General features: G+C 35.6%; 1 protein-coding gene and 1 long non-coding RNA gene across 2 annotated transcripts in view; one reads left to right on the top strand and one right to left on the bottom strand.

The window, feature by feature from the left end:
- LOC123598086 overlaps positions 1-21,339 on the top strand; it is a 45,573-nt gene that overhangs the window by 6,682 nt on the left and 17,552 nt on the right. The gene's annotated exons all lie outside the window — the stretch shown is intronic.
- MSH4 (mutS homolog 4) overlaps positions 1-21,339 on the bottom strand; it is an 85,701-nt gene that overhangs the window by 51,008 nt on the left and 13,354 nt on the right. Inside the window, exons 5-8 of the mRNA XM_045477890.1 lie at positions 20,421-20,536; positions 19,376-19,549; positions 14,670-14,842; positions 8,371-8,438 (exon numbers count right to left, since the gene is read on the bottom strand). Of these exons, the coding sequence (XP_045333846.1) occupies positions 8,371-8,438; positions 14,670-14,842; positions 19,376-19,549; positions 20,421-20,536 (531 nt within the window). The remainder of the gene's footprint in view (positions 1-8,370; positions 8,439-14,669; positions 14,843-19,375; positions 19,550-20,420; positions 20,537-21,339) is intronic.

Below are 21,339 nucleotides of genomic sequence, written 5' to 3'. Positions count from 1 at the left end.
TTACAACCAGTGGGGCTCAAAGACTGGAGTTTTAGAGGTCCCCAGGCTTGGCTGGGACAGAGACCTGAGGAAGCTGCTCTACTCCTGGAGAAGAGGCAGGCAAACAACCCTGGGGCAGACTGCATGATCTGAGGAATGCCTAAGGGGCATCAGGAGAGACTGTTTCTCCTTTTTGGCGACCATCTATGAGAGGTAGCATTGCTTCTCTAGGGACAAAAGAACCAGCAGGTGTCATTTCCCTCCTCCAACCTTCAGCATAGGTGCAGAGGAACCAGCTGAGGGTGAGTATCCTGGATACCAGTTTTTCACTGAACTTTACTCCAAAGTCCATGCTCCTGTGCTCTGGTGCAACTGCCATTCTGAGTCAAACCTGCATCAGTCCCAACAGGGGAAGACCCTTTCCCAGAGAATAAGCGCAGATCCCTGTCACACCAGGTCCCTAAAGTTTGGAATTTTAAAAGTCAGCAGGCCTGGCTAGGGTAGAGGCCAAAGTATTCTATGCTGCTACAGGCAGGTAAGCAACCCAGACAGAGTGTGAAATTAGTGATCTGAAAAATGTCTGTGATGCACCATGGGAAATTATTCACTCCTCTGAAAGTGCTTCCATGAGAGCTGCAAGCACAGACTCTCCTCTCCAGGGACAAAGAACCTGGTTGATGCCATTTCCCTCCTCTATCCCTCAGCATAAACCAACTTCAATAAATAGCAAAGGACCAACACTGCCTGCCTAACCTGCTAACACTAAGTCCTACCCCTCTGCACTCTGCTGGGACTGTTTTTCTTCAGCAAGAGTGACTACCGACCAGTACAGCAGGCCTCTCCCCCATAAGACCAGCACAAACGCCCCCCCCCCCCCATATACCATGTCTACTGACATAAGAGTCCTGCAAAGCTTCAGTTCTAGTGAAAAGAGCATTAGGTCTCTTTTAGCAAGTATACTAGAGCACACCTAGTTAAAACTCACCAGACTCTGCCCAAGGTCCAAACACTCCCAACTGCAAGCAAGGAGAAACTGAAGACAACCAACCCAAGGCACAGAGCAGCCAAAACACATCACCAAAGTGCATGTACCACACACCAAAGACACTTCCTGAAGCACCAGGCCCTGGATATTATATGACCTCTTCTTCACATCCTTCCTCTTAGGAACAGGAAACGTAACAGGTTTTCCTAACACCCAGAAGACAGAGCCCTAGACAAAATGCCAAGACAGAGGAATTCATCCCAAAATAAAGAATAAGAACAGGTCATGGCCAGGGATCAAATTGAAACAGATACAACTAACATGCCTGATCAAGAATTTAAAGCAACAATCATAAGGCTACTACATGGGCTCAAAAAAGCATGAAAGACATTAGGGAGACCCTTACCACAGACATAAAAGAGCTAAAAAAAAAAAAAAAAAAAAAAAAAAAAAAAAACCAATCAGGCCAAAATTAAAAATATAATAACCAAGATCTGAAACCAACTGAATGTAATGAGCACCAGAATACAAGAAGCAGGGGAATATATAAGTGATAGAGAAGACAGAATTCTGGAAAATAATGAAGCTGAACAAAAGAGAGAAAGAAAAATTTGGGTTCACAAAAGTAGACACAGGGAACCCAGTTACTCCATCAAACATAATAACATTTGTATCACAGGAGCCCCACAAGAAGAGAGAGGGAAGGGAACAGAAGGTACATTTGAGGAAATTCTAGCTGAAAATTTCCCTAATCTGAGGAAGGAAACAGATATCCAAATCCAGGAGGTACAGAGAACTCCCATCAAAATCAACAAAACAGGCCAACACCAAGGCATACTGTAGTCAAATTTGCAAAATATAAAGAAAATATCCTAAAAACACCAAGGCAAAAGAACTTATAAGGGAAGACAAATAAGTTTAGCAGAAGATCTCTCCACGGAAACCTGGCAAGTCAGAATACAGTGACATGATACGTTCAGTGTGCTGAATGGGAAAAATCTGCAGTCAAGAATACTTTTTCCAGCAAGGCTGTCATTCAGAATAAAAGGAGAGATAAAGAGTTTCCCAAACAAAAACTAAAGGAGTTCATGACCACTAAACCAGATTTGTTAGAAATATTAAAGGGGACCCCTTGAGTGGGAAAGAAAGACCAAAAGCAACAAAGACTAGAATGGAACAGAGAAAATCTCCAGAAACAACAACAAAACAAGTAATACAATGGCACTAAACTCATATCTATCAATAATCACTCTGAATATAAATGGACTAAACACTCCAGTCAAAAGACAAAAGGATGTCAAATGGTTAAAATAAACAAGACCCATCTATATATTGCCAACTAGAGACTCATTTTAGACCTAAAGACACCACCAGATTAAAAGTGAGGGGATGGAGAATCATCTATCATGCTAATGGATGTCAAAAGAAAGCCAGAGTATTGAGGCATCTGGGTGGCACAGTCAGTTAAGCATCCAACTTTGAGTCAGGTCACAATCTCATGGTACGTGATTTCAAGCCCCACATCGGGCTCTGCACTACCAGTGCAGAGCCCGCTTGGGATTCTCCCTCTCTCTCTCTCTCTGCCCCTCCTCAAAACAAATAAATAAAAACTTAAAAAAAAAAAAAAGAAAAAAGAAATCCAGAGTATCAATAGCTCTATTGGACAAACGAGATTTTACACCAAAGACTGTAACAAGAAATGAAGAAGGACACTAGATCATAATAAAAGGGACTATCCAACAAGAAAATCTAACAACTGTAAATATTTATGTCCCCAACTTCAATACACCCAAATATATAAAACAGTAACAAACATAAAGGAACTTATTGATAATAATGTAATAATAGTAGGTGATTTTCATATCCCACTTAACATCAATTGACAGGTCATCTAAGCAAAAAGTCAACAAGGAAGCAATGGCTTTGAATGACACACTAGACCAGGTGGGATGTAAGAGATATACTCAGAACATTTTATCCTAAAGCAGCAAAATATACATTCTTTTCAAGTGCACATGCGATTCTATAGATAATATACTAGGTCACAAATCAGGCTTCAACAAGTACAAAAAAGACTGAGATCATAAATGTATTTCTTCTAACCAAAATGCTATGAAACCCGAAGTCAATCATAAGAAAACATTTGGAAAGACCCACAAATAACATGGAGGTTAAAGAACATCCTACTAAAGAATGAATGGGTCAACCAGGAAATTAAAGAAGAAATAAAAAATGAAATGAAATGAAAACACAAAACCTTTGGGGTGCAGAAAAAGTGGTCATAAGAGAGAAGTATATAGCAACATAGGTCTACCTCAAGAAGCAAGAAAAATCTCAAACAATCTAACTGTACACCTAAAGAAGCTAGAAAAAGAACAAATGAAGTCTAAAGCCAACAGAAAAAGGGAAATAATAAAGATTAGAGTAGAAATAAATGATATAACAACAACAACAACACAGAACAGATCAATGAGATCAGGAGCTTGTTGTTTGAAAAAAATTAATAAAATTAATAATCCCCTAGCCAGATTTATCAAAGAAAGAGAAAGAGAGAGAGAGAGAGAGAGAGAGGACCCAAATACATAAAATCACAAATGAGAGAGGAGAAATAACAACGAAAAATTATATGCCACCAAACCAGACAATCTGGAAGAAATGGATAAATTCCTAGAAATGTATAAACAACCAAAACTGAAACAGGTAAGAAATAGAAAACTTGAACAGATTGAAAACCAGCCAAGATATCGAATCAGTAATCAAAAATCTCACAACAAACAAAAGTCTAGGGCCAGATATCTTCACAGGGGAGTTCTACCAAACATTTAAAGAAGAGTTAACACCTATTCTCTCACGCTATTCAAAAAAATAAAAATGGAAGGAAAACTTCCAAATTCATTCTATGAAGACAGCATTACTGTGATTCTAAAACCAAAGACCCCAATTAAAAACAAAACAAAACAAAACAAAACAAAACAAAACAAAACATTACAGGCCAATATCCCTGATGAACATGGATGCAAAAATTCTCAACACAATACTAGCAAATAAAATCCAACAGTACATTAAAAGAATAATTCACCATGATCAAGTGGTATTTATTCCGGGGTTGCAAGGGTAGTTCAATATTCACAAATCAATGTGATACACCACATTAATTAAACAAAAGATAAGAGCATATGATCCTCTCAATAGATGCAGAAGAAGCATTTGACAAAGTACAACATCCATTCATGATAATTACCCCCAACAAAGTAGGGAGAGAGGGAACATACCTCAACATAATAAAGTTCACGTATGAAAAACCCACAGCTAATATCATCCTCACTGGGCAAAAGCTGAGATCCTTTCCTCAACATTCAGGAACAAGACAGGGATGTCCACTCTCAGCACTATTATCTAACATAGTACTGGAAGTCCTAGCCTCAGCAATCAGACAACACAAAGAAATAAAAGGCATCCAGATCAGCAAGGAAGAAGTCAAACCTTCACTATTTGCAGATGAAATGATACTTGATATAGAAAACCCAAAAGACTCCACCAAAAAACTGCTAGAACTGATACACGAATTCAGTAAAGTCACAGGATACAAAATCAATGTACAGAAGTCTGTTGCATTTCTATAGACCAATAATGAAGCAGCAGAAAGATAAATCAAGGAATCAATACCATTTACCATTGCAACAAAAACCATAAGATACCTAGCAATAAACCTAACCAAAGAGGTAAACTATCTGTATGCTGAAAACTAGAGAAAGCTTATGAAAGAAACTGAAGAGGACACAAAGAAAAGGAAAAACATTCCAGGCTCACGGATTAGAAGAACCAAATATTGTTAAGATGTCTACATTACCCAAATCAATCTACACATTTAATTCAACCTCTATCAAAATGCCACAATGCTATGAAACTTGAAATCAACCACAGGAAAAAGTCTGGAAAACCTCCAAAATCATGGAGGTTAAAGAACACCCTACTAAAGAATGAATGGGTCAACCAGGCAATTAGAGAAAAAATTCAAAAATGTATGGGAAAAAAGTGAAAATGAAAATACAACAATCCAAACGCTGTGGGATGCAGCAAAGGCAGTCCTGAGAGGAAAACATATTGCAACCCAGACCTATCTCAAGAAATAAGAAAAATCCCAAATACAAAATCTAACAGCACACCTAAAGGAAATAGAAGCAGAACAGCAAAGACACCCCAAACCCAGCATAAGAAGAGAAATAATAAAGATCAGAGCAGAAATAAACAATATAGAATCTAAAAAAAACTGTAGAGCAGATCAATGAAACCAAAAATTGTTTTTTTGAAAAAATAAACAAAATTGATAAACCTTTAGACAGGCTTCTCAAAAAGAAAAGGGAGAGGACCCAAATAGATAAAATCATGAATGAAAATGGAATTATTACAACCAATCCCTCAGAAATACAAGCAATTATCAGGGAATATTATGAAAAATTATTTGCCAACAAACTGGACAACCTGGAAGAAATGGACAAATTCCTAAGCACCCACACACTCCCAAAACTCAAACAGGAATAAGTAGAAAACTTGAACAGACCCATAACCAGCAAAGAAATTGAATCAGTTATCAAAAATCTCCCAAGAAATAAGAGTCCAGGACCAGATGGCTTCCCTGGGGAATTTTACCAGACATTTAAAGCAGAGATAATACCTATCCTTCTCAAGCTATTCCAAAAAATAGAAAGGGAAGAAAAACTTCCAGACTCATTCTATGAAGCCAGTATTACCTTGATTCCTAAACCAGACAGAGACCCAGCAAAAAAAGAGAACTAAAGGCCAATATCCCTGATGAACATGGATGCAAAAAATCACAACAAGATACTAGCAAATTGAATTCAACAGCATATAAAAAGAATTATTCACCATGATCAAGTGGGATTCATTCCTGGGATGCAGGTCTGGTTCAACATTTGCAAATCAATCAATGTGATACATCACATTAATAAAAGAAAAGAACCACATGATCCTGTCAATCGATGCAGAAAAAGAATCTGCCAAAATTCAGCATCCTTTCTTAATAAAAACCCTAGAGAAAGTCAGGATAGAAGGAACATACTTAAACATCATAAAAGCCATTTATGAAAAGCCCACAGCTAATATCATCCTCAATGGGAAAAACTAAGAGCTTTCCCCCGAGATCAGTAACAAGACATCAGGAACAAGGATGTCCACTCTCACCACTGTTGTTTAACACAGGGTTGGAAGTGCTAGCATCAGTAATCAGACAACAAAAGGAAATCAAAGGCATCAAAATTGGCAAAGATGAAGTCAAGCTTTCACTTTTTGCAGATGACATGATATTATATATGGAAAACCCAAAAGACTCCACCAAAAGTCTGCTAGAACTGATACATGATACAAAATCTATGTACAAAAGTCAGTTGCATTCTTATACACTAACAATGAAGCAACACAAAGACAAATAAAGAAACTGATCCCATTCACAACTGCACCAAGAATCATAAAATACCTAGGAATAAACCAAACCAAAGTTTGGTGTTGTATGGAAACCAATTTGACAATAAATTTTCCTCTGTACCAACAGCGAGGAACCTGCTTAGAATTCTCTCTCACCCTCTCTCTCTGCCCTCCCCTGCTCACCTGCACGCGTGCTCTCTCTCTCAAAATAAATAAACTTCAAAAAATAAAGAGTAAGAGAGGTATATCATGCAAACTTTAGAAATACAAAAAGGACAGTAAGGAGGTTATTGAACAACATAATGAGGGTTATGAAGTAAGGTGGTTATATACAAGTACGGAGGTTATGTACAAGGAGGTTATGTACAAGGTTATGTACAAGTAAGGAGGTTATGAACAACATTAATGCCAATACATTCAACAAGTTGGGTGAAATGACAAATTATTTGAAAGATACAATCTACCAAAGCTCATACAAGAAACAGGTAACCTGAATAGCACCATATCTATTTAAGAAGTTGACTTTATAGTCAAAAACCTTCCTAGAAAAAAAAAAAGTCCAGGTTCTAATGGCTTCATTTGTGACCTCTACCAAACATTTAAGGTAGAAACAATACCAGTTCTACACAAACTGTACCAGAAAGTTAAAGAGGAGGGAAAGCTTCCAAACTCCTGTTATGAATGTAACTAATTTGGTTCCAGACATCAGTTGTTTTAGGTTACTTCTCAGTTGTATATATTAAATTATAAGGTATTTCAACTATTTAAGGAAACTTCTTATTCTGTGCCTGGCCAACAGCCAAAACATTTCCATCCATCAGATAATGTTTTAATTATAAATGAACCTAAAGAGGTTATCTCTACAATATGGAAAGACTCCTGAAACATAGATTAATTAGATTTCAGTGGATTTGCAAATTAATCAATTTTAAATCAAACTCTACTGATGTACAAGATCCTTTTCTTTTTAAAGCATATGAGCAAAAATATGCATGTATTTCATTAAAGTAAATATTTTTCTGTTCACTTTAACAGAAGAATAAAGACCATATATGATTTTCCTTACAGGATGTGCCTATAAGCACTAAGTATTTAAATCTGAAAAATATTCAAAGATGTTTCATCTTAAAGTTTAAGCATGTTTGAAGGCTAACCAAACTTCACATAATGTTCACTTTTTTTTTTAATTTTTTATATTTATTTATTTTGAGAGAGAGAGACAGAGCATGAGCAGGGGAGGAGCAGAGAGAGAGAGACACAGAATCCGAAACAGGCTCCAGGCTCTGAGCTGTCAGCACAGAGCCCGACGCGGGGCTCGAACTCACAAACCGTGAGATCATGACCTGAGCCGAAGCCGGACGCTCAGCCGACTGAGCCACCCAGGCTTCCCAATGTTCACTTTTAAGAAGCACCTATCTCTTTGGATCTAATATAAATTTTATCTAGTTATTTATTAAATATTATAATCTAAGTTTTAAAAAAAATTATATATAAAACTAATACTTAATGAAAATATGCCAATTCTCCAACTAAGAATCTTAATTTTACTATATAACATATAATAGAAAATTAAGAAAAAATGTTTCCTTTAAAAAGGCATAAACATGCTCCAGATATTAATAATAAAAGTACTTTTCCAAAACTTTTTTTTAAAGTTGGTTTATTTATTTTGAGAGAGAGAAGGGGAGCAAGTGGGAGAGAGGCAGAGACAGAGGTAGAGAGAGAATTCCAAGCACACTCCATGTTCAGCACAGAGCTAGACACAGGGCTCAATCTCACAACAGAGAAAACACGCTACAAGATCACAACCTAAGCCAATATCAAAGAGTCAGATACTTACCCACTGAGCTACCCAGGTACCCTCCAAAACATTTTGACACTTTTTTATTATTATATCACATTAAGACAAGTTATATCACATAAAATATAGTAACATAATATATAATATATACATACATACATACCGTGTCTTGCTTTGGAATCTGGACTAAAACAGAAAGAAGCTGCTCTGTATCAAGAAATCTTGATATAACTGAAACAAGAAACATGTGCATTTAAACTTTGTGTTACACAAATTTTTGACTGTGCAGGGAGTCAGTGCCCCTAACCCCCATGTTATTCAAGGGCCAACTGTATATCTATGTCTGTCTATATCCATAACTATATCTATATGTGTCTGTCTATCTATCTATCTATCTATCTATCTATCTATCTATCTATCTATCTATCGCATGTTCTTTATCCAACATCCATTGACACTTAGGTTGTTTCCATATCTTGGTATTATAAATAAAATTGTAATCAACAACAACAACAACAAAATTTTAAAAAAAACTTTGTGTTACAGTTCAAAATATAAAGTATTTATATAAAGTATTATCCTCAAATAATAAAACAGAACAGTTCTACCTACATACATTATGTGTTTTAATTGTCTTTACCTACCTTACATGTCAGGAATAAAACAATAAATTCTAATGATCTTTTCTTAATTTTATTAGTTATAATCCGTCTTCAAATCTGACACTATTGATTACCCTTTCCTTCTAAAAACTACACTTCTCTGGCTTTTAGATGCTAATTATAAATTTCTTTTCACCTTTTTGATCTCTAACTTTTCTTCCTGATACTTAAGATTAGTTTGTTTAAAAACTCAGTTCAACCACTAACCATGTCACTTAACAGAATTTACCTACCTTCTCTGAACTTTGGTTGTTCTTATTTTTTAAATGTGGATTGTAACATCTACCTCCTATGGTTGTTGTGAGGATTAAAGGAGATAATATGTGTAAAGTTCCTTGCACATACCCGAGCTCAAAACTGTTCTTTTGCTTTTTTCAACTCACTTTCCAGCTTAAAATGTTCTATAAAAGTAACTGTATGATAACTGTAATCTATCCCTTTTAAATATCTCCAGTTTTTTTTTAAATCTTGCCATTTAACATACAAACTTTTTAATGAACTCATTTCTTCATACTTAAAATACAGTGAACTATAGTAACTCTTTCTTAATAACTCATGATTATTATCATCACTGAAACATATGACCTCAGAGCTTTTGTGTAGACTTCTTATTGATACTTTCACAAAGTGGCTCCAACCTGTTACACTTAAAGAAAACAAAAAGACAAAAACTGTACATTGCTTTCTTCCTGTTCAAGTTGTCAGGTATCTTGTGATAGTTTTCAGTTGCCTACCTCTAGAACTCTGACCCTTTCTAATCTGCTGCTTCTAATTACTTATGTTAAAACTATGTTTAAGAAGTAAGAGTAGGGGCGCCTGGGTGGCGCAGTCGGTTAAGCGTCTGACTTCAGCCAGGTCACGATCTCGCGGTCCATGAGTTCGAGCCCCGCATCGGGCTCTGGGCTGATGGCTCAGAGCCTGGAGCCTGGAGCCTGTTTCCGATTCTGTGTCTCCCTCTCTCTCTGCCCCTCCCCCGTTCATGCTCTGTCTCTCTCTGTCCCAAAAATAAATAAACGTTGAAAAAAAAATTAAAAAAAAAAAAACAGAAGTAAGAGTAAATAGACTGAGCATGCTACTGTTATTACTGTTCAATAAAACATAATACTATTATGACATTTTACATGTGATTCTACTAATCAGACTCTTAAACCCTCATATGGATTGGCCTTTTTCTTTTTTGGTCTTTTCTTCTTCCCTTCCCTAAATCTACCATAACAACTAGGCTAATGTTTCTAAAATAAAGGTTTGGTCATATTACTCTCTTGGTTCAGAATCATCAGCTCCCTACTACTTGCAGGAAAAAAACAACAACAACAAATTTCTTAGCATTACATAAAAGCCCTTCATAAGCTAGCCCCAATCCTCATTTCCTGCTATTCTTCAAGGCTTCAAATTGTAAGTAACCACCGGCCATGCCTTAAACACATCAAACTCTTTCATATCAACTGCAAATATAACTGCAGAAGCTTATGGTAACTCTATCTTCCCCCAGTTCCTAGAAAAGCAAGTGTACCCTAGAAAGTAATGACTGCTCAAGCTCACAATCAATAGCAGATATTTATCCCCGCCAAACATCCACAAAAACATTTTTGTCGCCCTATGTGCATCAGCATACCTTGCACAGGTATGTTTCCTTTGTCTTAATTACCATTTCTAGGCCTCCCTTGTTGTCAAAATCCTTCCCATTCCTTTAATATAGAACTGAAGTATTATCTTTGGATCCTGGATTCTGTCTTTATCCCAGCTCACTCTTCTGTGTTCCCATAAAATAATACTCAATTATTATTGCATTGATTGCACTGTATCAATTATTTATTTAGAATTCTCCTCCTCTAACAGGAGTATAAGATCCTTGAGGACAGAAACTTATAGCTTAATCCTCCACGTTTTTATCCCTAATACCTATAAAATGCCTAAATAAAGTAAGTACTAGGTCATTGTTGTTTTAATGAGATTCAGATTCTCCTATTTTAATAAAGTATAAAAACTACCCTCCCGGGGCACCTGGGTGGCTCAGTCAGTTAAGTGTCTGACTTCGGCTCAGGTCACTATCTCCTGGTTGGTGAGTCTGAGCTCCATTTTGGGCTGTGTGCTGACAACTCAGAGCCTGAAGCCTGCTCTGGATTGTGTGTCTCCCTCTCTCTGCCCCTCCCCACTCACACTCTGTCTCTCTCTCTCTCAAAAATAAACAAAAACAAACAAAACTACCTTCCCACTTTGCTCTGTCTCTGTTCTTGCTCCCATACTTTATTGTATGTTAAGATAAATTATAAACTGTCAAGATATAGAAAACATAGAAGTGTTTTACATATGTAGATGCAAGTTTTAAAACTTTCAGGTATAAGAAATTATAAAGCTTAGGGCCCCTAGGTGGTTCAGTCAGTTAATCATCTGACTCTTGATTTTGGCTCAGGTCATGATCTCAGTTTGTGAGTTCAAGCGTTGCATCAGGCTCTGTGCTGACAGTGCAGAGTCTGCTTGGGATTCTCTCTCCCTCTCTCTCTCTCTGCCCCTTCCTGCTTGAGCTCTTTCTCTCTCAAAATAAATAAATAAACATTTAAAAAGTTTTTTAGAAATAGTAAAAAAAATTAAATTAAAGCTTAAAATATATCAAAATTAAAGTTTCAAACAAAGAAAATTCAAGTTTTTCATTAATATCCTATAAAACACAATCTTGGAAACAACAGAATACAATTTTCAACAAGTTCAACAATAAATCAATAGTTTAACAAATATTAACACCTGTTATATCCTAGCCTCTAATGGGAATCCTCCAATAAAACATGCACTTACAATCCAGTAAGGTAAGTGACAAAATAAGATACTACATAACGAGATGTAGAAAAAATGCCTAGCACAGACTTGAGGAGTCAGAAAGGCTTCTAGCATAAGTGACATCTAAACTGGAATGGTAAAAGATGAACTGTAGTTAGGTAAGGATTGCTTGGGAGGAGGGGTCGCAAGCTATGGAGAAGGAAAATTCTAGGCAAAGAGTACAGAGTACCAAGCTTGAACCATGAGAGAGGATCTGTTCAAGTAACTAAAAAAGGTCAATTATACTAAAAGGCAGAATGCAAAATGAGGAGTAGCAAGAGATGCTGTGGGAGATGACAGGGAAAAAGTCATATAGAAGAGTCTGGACTTTATACCAAAAGTAATGAGAAGAGATTGAATAACTTTATGTAAGTGGGTTGTGTGGTACCCCCAAAGATGTCCATATCCTAATTGTTGGAACGCGCAAATATGTTACCTAGTAAACAAAACTTTGAAGATGGAATTAAGTTAAGCATCTTGAAATAGATTATTCTGGATTTTTATTGGTCCTTAAGTAATCACAAGAGTCCTTATAAGGCAGAGGCAGTAGGATCAATTAGAAAAAGAAGATACAAGGACAGAAGCAGAGGTCAGAAAGTAGAAAAGATACTATACGTATGGCTTTTAAGATGGAGAAAGTCCAATGAACCAAGGAATAGTATACAGCCTCCAGAAACTGGAAAAGGTAAGGAAACACATTGGCCCATAGAACCTCCAGAAGGAATGTGAACTGCTAACATTGATTTTAGCCCAACAGAACTGTTTCTGACTTCCAGAACTCTAAGAAAATAAATTCATGTTATTATAAGCCACTAAATTTGTGGTAATTTGTTATACCAACAATAAAAATCAAAACAGAGTAATATGCTAAGAATTATATTTTCAAAATCTCATTCAGGCTGCAGTATAGAGAAGAGACTATAAAAAGAAATACTGGAGGAGAGAGATCAAACACAAGGCTGTTACAATAAATCAAAAAATATATAAATGGTAGCCCAGGCTGGAGCTGCAGCACTGGGAACAGAAGCCAAGGCATTCAAAAGATGTATAGGAAGGAGACTTTGCAGAATTTGATGATTGATTTCAGGGAAGAGAAGAGTTAAGAATGACTTCCTGGTATCTGTCGTGGTAGAGAGGCTGGATGTATAACTCTTCACTGAAATAAGGAAGAATGATTTAGAAAGGAGGATGGCACAGTTTGGACACAATGAATTTGAAATGATTGAGAAAGATCTAATAAGTGTTCAGTAGACAATAAGATATATGGGGCTAAAAGTCTGTAGAGATGTCTGGGCATGAAATGTACATTTGGAAGTCATGACTATGTGAATGATAATTATAAAACCAATTATAAAACCTTGATTTTGGCTCAGATCATGATCCCAGAATTATGGGATTGAGCCCTGTGTCAGGCTCCACGTTTAGCATGGAGCTTGGGGTTCTCTCTCTCTCTCTCTCTCTCCCTCTTCCTTCCCCTCTGCTCACCTTATCTTTCTCTTCTTCTAATTTACAGGCTAACTTGAAAGACAAATTTTCCACACTCGCTATCTTCTCTTAACTACATTTCAATCTGCTGCAGTCTTGTTTCTGTGCTGTGTGAGATTCCTCTAGTCAAGGTTACTGTAGTAGATATTCCTGGTTCTTTGTCAAGATCCTCTTGGGTCTCTTTTATCTTTCTGTGTACCCCTTGTCTTGCTCTGCGTGGCTTTTGCTTCTGCTGGCCCATACCTGGAGTCTTTTTGAAGTCCTGCCCCTAGACTGTTACAGCACTTTGCTCTCAAGCAGAGGGCCAAAAGCGCCCTGCACTCCTTAAGTCACTAAATGAAGTGGGAGTATGAAAGCCCCACTCTGAAAACCCTAAACGCAACTTAATGTCCAGAAGTATCAGTTGAAGTTACCTTATTTAGGATGTTGCCTGAAATTATACTTTTGCTTGGCTTTTCTCCCCTTCCCTGTCTTTTTCTCCTTTCCTGTTTTCTCTTACAAGCACATTCTTATTAATAAATCATTTTCACATCAATCCTCATATCAGGATCTGCTTCTGAAGAACCCAGCCTAAGATAGTCATCCACAGGTTCACCATTGTTAAGTTTAATGGACACATATTAGTTCTATTTGAACTCCAATTAAGATGATACTACTAAATATCTCTCCTTATTGAATTACTGCCTTTCTTTATAGTAATTTTCTTCATACTTCTTTGTATTTTCCTTCTTTTTTTTAGCTCTGAAACTTATTTCTTTAAAAATTTACACATGGGGTACTTGGCTGACTCAGTTGGTGGAACATGTAATTCTTGATCTTGGGGTTGTGGCATTTTCTCAATGCCTTCTAGATTTTCATGTATCCCTTCAGTTTAGACTACCAGAACACCAGGTGGGATGGCTAGGATGGTGGGTGTATGAAAGACTGATCAAGCTGCTAGGAACCAGGAATTGGACTGGGAGCAGTGCATATATATTCTCCTTTCGCCCATACATTTTTTTTTTTTTTTTTTTTTTTTAGAGAGAGAGAGAGCACAAGGAGGGCAGCGGGGGGTGGAGGTAGAGAGACGGAGAGGGGGATCGAGAGAGAGACAGAGAGAGAGAGACAGAGAATCCCAAGCAGGTTCTGTGCTGTCCTGACATGGGGCTTGATCACACAAACCTGGGTTCATGACCTGAGCTAAAATCAACGGTCAGATGTTCAACTGACTGAGCCACCCAGATGCCCCCACCCATAGATTTAAGAAGAGAACTGTACTTCCCTATGAGTGAACAAATAGCCAGGTGCAAAAGGCAATTCTCTTACCTTTTGAATTGTGTCCCCCAAAAAGATATTTTGAAGTCCTAAACCCTGGTATCTGAAATTGGATCTTTATAGATATAATCAAGTTAAGATAAGGTTATTAGGGTGAGCCTTAATCCAATATGACTAGTATTCTTATAAGAAGAAAATGTATTTATTAAATAATTTGTATTCATAAAATTAGATTATATTCATTTACCTGACTGAAGTCCAAAGAAGAGTTCTTCATCTTGAAGTAGCTCTTGAACACAATCTAATCTCATGTTAATGGTTTCAATATCAACTAAAGGTTCTAATATATTAGATCGAAGTCTTCTACTTCCTCCAGGAGTCTTAGTGTAATTTAGAACACCAAAGAGTGTGTGATTATTCCTTTGAAAACACAAATTAGGAAAATTTCATAAATTATACAGGAAAAATCCAAATAAAAGTTACCATTTAACTTTCTAAATAATCCTGTCATCTAAAGTAGTGATTCTCAAACTTTCAGGTGCATACAAATCACATGGGGATTTCTAATTCAGTAAGTCTGAGATGAGGCCTGAGAATATATATTTTGAATAAGCTTCCAAGTACACTATCAATGAACCATGCTTTCATTAACAAAGGATAGACATATCTTCTTGTATTTAATGAATTTTCTCATAGGTCAGCTATAATATTCAGACTAATATAAAATGTTCTAGCCCATGACATTCCATCAATAATAGAAAGATATCAGTAATTCACACTGAAAAAAAAAAGTATATTTAATATAATCACTTTGTTCTAACTTAAGAAGAAAACTACAAGTAAAAGAGAAGAAAAGAATTTCAGGTACAGAAAAGCGTTAAGCAAACCAACAACCAAAACAGGATTGTATAGAGAATGACCAGGAAGGTTACTTTAGTTAAGTTCGTTGAGAAAGACCTATATGTGTATTTGATAGTTGAATTCAAAAGGTATTGTTGCAAAGATGATGATGGGATGGGGATGATGCTGACAACAGGTAACATATACTGAACACTAAGCATGTGCCAGGCATTGTTCTAAGCACTTTGCATATATCAACTTATTTAATTCTAATAACCACTACGAGGTAGATGTTATATTTACATTTTACAAGATAAGGAACAAAGCACAAAGAAATTAAGTAACTTGTCCAAGGTTTCCAAATAAGTAAATAACAAGAAAAGAGTTATCAGTTAAAAAGGGCCCATCAGAACACTAATTTAAGCCCAGCAATCCTTTCTGGTTCCAGAACCAAAAAGAAGATCAAGATTGGTGGGAATCTGCAAGTAAAAGTAAGAATGGAGGGAGATAAAGAAGTTGATAGAGGTCAGGACATATAAGTCCTTGTATGCCATGGTAAAGACTGGATTCTATTCTAAATGTAATGGGAGCCACTGGAAGATTTTTAGCAGGACAGTTCCAAGATCTGATTCCTGAAGGATCACAGTCTGTCCACTAGATCAAGAATAGACTAAGTGTAGGAGGGTAAAAAGAAGGCAGAGAAACAAGTTAGGGGCTATTACAATAGTCCAGGCTAAAATGATAGAGGTTTGGGTTAGGGTGTAGCCTTGGAAATAGTTAAGATGTGATCCAGAATTGGTATGTATTCTAAAGGCTGACTCAAGGGGATTTAGTAGTGGATTGAATCTGGGTTGAATATGAGTTGAAAAAGGAGAGAAAACTAGAATGACTCTTAGTCTTAGTAGATTTTTGGTATATCTGTATTTTTTTTTTTAAGTAAACTTTACCCCCCAACATGTGGGCGAACTCACAACCCTGAGATCAAGAGTTGTATGCTATACCAACCAGCCAGGTGCCCCTGGTATATCAATTTAAACAAATTTTTAAAGAACTACTCAAACCAAGTCCTGGTGGAGTAGGATTGGGGGTTTCAGCACAGGCACTTTTTTTTTTTTTTCAACTTTTTGAAAACTGGCCTTCTGTAGGAAAAAAGGAAGTGAGCAGCACACCCAAACCTGCCATTTGCTATAGAAATTGAAGGGTGAAACTGAACAGGTTACCAGCCTATAAAAGCATTAGAGCTATTCAGATAGCTCAGGAGGTAGAATATCTATCTTTTAACCTGATATTCTTTGGCTCAAGTCTGTGAAAAAACCTCAATTTCTCCTTTTCAACTATAATGTGACCTCCCAGAGGTCAAATATCCTGTCACTTAATATACAGCAGGAACTCAAGCAATGTTTGACAATGATAATGATAAATAATGATGAACTATGAAATGTGACAAAGTATAAAACATTTTGTAATAATTACGAGCCTTAGTTATGGACTTTCTATTTACTGTTATTGTAACATAGAAAGTAACAGAGAAATTTTTCTAGATATTATTTTAATCCTTTTTTAAGTAGCAAGAGGAAAAATATTACTTATTCACTAAGCTGAAAAGAAATAATAACTACAATTAACTATAAATTCTTTAAGGCTGTAATTTTAGACCATCAATAATCAATGGAACTGCAAAGGTACTGAGACCACCATACTGATAGATAACTAAAAGTAGTATATACAGTACCACTCTTACTAAAAGTTGTATCAACAGGTCCTGGATAGATCTAAACTACTCTTAAGAATTAGAATATAAATAATTAACAAAATTAGCCTATGTTTCTAAGTTTACAACAGCAAATAATGTCTGACAATTTCACATAATGGAAAGTGAAGCCAAGATAAGAATATACAAAATGACAGAGATATTTAAACAACTATGGCTCTAAACTGGCACTGAGCACCTTAAGGTTTTAACTGTCTAAAGTGCTCTTTATTCCCATCAATACTCTTAATATTAAAATTCATAATCATTTTAAGTTTATCCCTTTCATTGATGACTGATGTTATATTTAATTACCAGAAGCTTAGATTTAACTACTTCAAGCTTACTTACTCCCAGCCTGTACTTTACCAATTCGTAATACTGTTTCCTTGTATATAGCATATTATTCCATTGAAAATCATGCTTTCAAGACTTTGTTTTTCACTGTCATACCATCTTTCCTATTTCTTCATCTGGGTAACTCCCATTTATATTTCAAAACTTACCTCGTGTATTATCTCCTCTAGAAAGCCTTTCCTAATTACTTTCCTTTAACCCTTAACCCAAGCCCAATTAACTCTCTCTCTCTGCTATGAGAAATGCATCATTTTTATGCAAACTTTTATCACCATACTTAGTATGTGCTAATAATGCCATCTATGTGTCTCCTCTAGATTGTAATTCCTCAAGGAGAAAAACCATGGCTCATTAATTATTTGTATCAAATTGAACCCATGTTAATACATCCCCACTACACCGTCACATGTTGATTATGTTATTTTCTTTTAACATTTTAATTCTATTTTAAGTACCCCACTATGAAATCTATAAACACTGTGTCTGTCTGCACACATCTCTCTCTCTCTGTCTCTCTCTCATGCTCACCATCAATATTCCTGGTACTCTAAATAAAGTTAATAATAAACCAATAAAACCAGCAATCTAGTCATATAACATAGACCCAGTTGATCAACTATTTTTATCTTCTCAAATAATTACATAGACCCTTAAATTTCCTGTACTTGATGCTTTTAAAGCTCATTATTCCAACTTTGTGGTATTCTGGATACAGTATCTTCTTTTCATTGTGGTGAAACACACAACATAAATTTTATATTTTTATCATTTTAAGCACACAATTCAGTGTCATTGAATATACCCACAGTATTGTACAACCACTTCCACTCCCCATTTCAAGAACTTTTTTATCATCCCAAGCAGAAACTGAATCCACCAAATAGTAAGTACCCATTCCCAACTGTCCCCAGTCCCTGATAATTTTTGCCTTTCTGTCTCTGTTGATTTGCCTAGTCTAGGTACCTAAGTGGAATTATAAAATATTTTTCCTTTTGTGTTTGGCTTATTTCACTTAGTACAATGTGTTCACAATCCATATATTTTGTGGCATGTATCAGAATTTGACCCATTTTTAAGGCTGAATGATATTCCATTATACATTATCTATATATCTTATTCCATTTATCTAGTCAGTCACTCATTGTTAGACATTTGGTTCATTTCCACCTTTTGGCTACTGTGAATAATGCTGCTATGAACATTTGTGTGCAAGTATCTGAGTCTCTGCTTTCAATTTTTTTTGCTATATACTTAGAAGTGGAGGGGCGCCTGGGTGGCTCAGTCGGTTAAGCGTCCGACTTCGCTCAGGTCATGATCTCACGCTCCGTGGGTTCGAGCCCCGCATCCGGCTCTGGGCTGACAGCTCAAAGCCTGGAGCCTGTTTCGGATTCTGTGTCTCCCCTCTTTCTCTGACCCTCCCCTATTCATGCTCTCTCTCTCTGTCTCAAAAATAAATAAATGTTAAAAAAAAAAAAAAAAGAAGTGGATGCTGGATCATACAGTAGTTCTATATTTAACTTTTTGAGGAACAACCATACTATTTCCCAAAGTGACTGTACCATTTGATATTCGCATCATAAATGTACCAGGGTTCTAATTTGTCCACATCCTGGCAAACATTTTTTTCCATTTACTTGATAATGACCTCTTAATGGCTGGGAAGTAGCAATTGTAGTTTTGATTTGCATTTCTCTCATGACCAGTGATACTTATTATCTTCTCATGTGCTTATTGGCCATTTGTATATCTTCTTTGGAGAAATGTCCATTCAAGTCCTTTGCCTAGTTTTGAAATGGATTGTTTTTTTGTTGTTTCATACAAATATCTTTCTAAAATTTGACTTAGTGAAACATCTGAGCAGTTCAGCAACAATGGTACAATGATTAAAAATATGTTTATTCAATATTTCTACAATTTTTCAAAAGGTAAAGTAACTATTCATAGAAAAATAGGACATAATAAAATACACTGATACATTTTTTAAGAAAAAAATTGGATGATCTTACCTACAGTCTTGGTTATTAATTAGTAATTCAAGGTTTTGGGCTGATGATGAATCTATCATGGCTGTCTGTTCACTACCCTGGAAACAAATCTTCAGCGATTTTGGTGCATAAACTGAATTTTGAATAAATTCAACATATTTTAATAAAGCTGCAACAGCTGCAAGACAGTAATACCTGAAAGGTGACCAAAGATACATCACTATACAATAAATAAAAATTTACAATAAATAAATCTTTACAATAAATAAAAATTATTGCTATAAAATAAAACATTTATTTCACCTCAATATTAGGAAAATTATAAATACTTGCATAGCATTGCTTACATTCAAAGGGAAAAAACACACCAAGTGTTACTTTTGAAAACTAGCTAAACAACCTCTAAAACATAAGAGTTGATAAAAATAGACAATTTTCTGAAGTCTGACACCTAAGGACTCCAATAAATCATGTGTTAGAAGACAATATTCAATTGTGTGTCAATTTTTGATGTACCATTCTAAGAATTTAAATAATGCTGAAAATGTCTGACAGCTTTAAAGGTAGAATTAGGAAGTTCTAATATATAGAAAACTGTCATGATCTTGATGAGGGGAGTCACTGTGATTAACTGAGTAAACAAATAGTCTAACCTGGCTCAAAGAAAGTATCTATTTAATATGTTCTAAAAAATATCCTTCCTAAAAATATCATTCCCTGTCTTAGCTGAGTCTCTTAGGAGTACAAAGTTACAGGAACACAGCTCTATGTCTCACATTTCTAGGTTACGGTAGCTACTTGAGCATTTCACTCCAAAGTAAAGTGAGCAGCAACCATAATGGCCACAGATTATGACTTATTTGGAGAAATTCAATACAAATTAAGTTACCAAGATATGCCTTGTGTATAAATTTTAGCTAAGTATTTTACTATTTTAGTAATTACTGGGTATGTATTATAAGCCAGACTTTTGTAAGGATACAGCAGAGAAAAAAAAAAGATAAAAGACCTTGCTCTCATGGAACCCAAACTAGAGATTTATTACTTTCATTGAGTCATAACTTACTTGGACTGAACCTCCATTAGGACAGTACTAAATTCTGCTATGCATAGCTGTTCAATGTACTCTAGTCCTTTTGTTTCATTGAAGTATTTCCTTTGGATAGTAGTAAAATTAACGTTCTGAAAAGAAGTTTTAATTTCAAAATAAATTTTAAGTTTCATGCATTTGCCCAAAACTGCTTTCCTAAATACATGTAGGTACATGGATAAATACCATATAAAGTTTATTTTTTATTATTTATTATCTTCCAGAGTTAAATAGGACATTTTCTTATTTACGAAAAAAAGTGACTGTTTTGCTAAGTGAATTATAGTAATCTATAGCTCTTATTAGACCATACTCATATGACATATAACTGAATATGGTAGGTACAATAATAAAAAATAAACATGAGAATCTCTGCCTTCTACTAATTTTATTCTACAGCAGCATCACCACCCAGGTTTTACTTTCAGTCTTACATACTCTAACATAATTAGAGAGAGTAGATCCTTTTAATATATTAGTTGCTGAGAATGAAAACACCAATTCCAGCCACCAAATCTAGGAGATGCTACCTACATGGGATGAATTTATTTAGAATAAAGAAAAGGAGATAAAGGAACTTTTTAAAAAGAGTAGGAAAAAAAGCATGGAGTTGTAGAGTAAAAGGTTTACCTACTCTGAATAAAGATAATAGGTAAGAAAGGTAATATAATAACAATGGACTATGAAAGAGCTAGAAGAAAGGGAAAAAATGAGGAGGTAGGGAATTTCTTATGCACCAAGATTGTTTTAAGTTATTTCAGCTAGTCTTTCACAATACCCTTTGACATAAGTCTTGTATTAACTATAATTGTCTTAAAAATAAATTCTAAAAAGTAGGTTTTCTAACACCATACATTTGATATATGCCAGAGATGAAACTTGAAACTAGATTTCT

Source organism: Leopardus geoffroyi, chromosome C1 (genome assembly GCF_018350155.1).
Source record: "Leopardus geoffroyi isolate Oge1 chromosome C1, O.geoffroyi_Oge1_pat1.0, whole genome shotgun sequence".
NCBI lineage: Eukaryota > Metazoa > Chordata > Mammalia > Carnivora > Felidae > Leopardus > Leopardus geoffroyi.
This window is presented reverse-complemented; position numbering and strand designations above follow the sequence as displayed.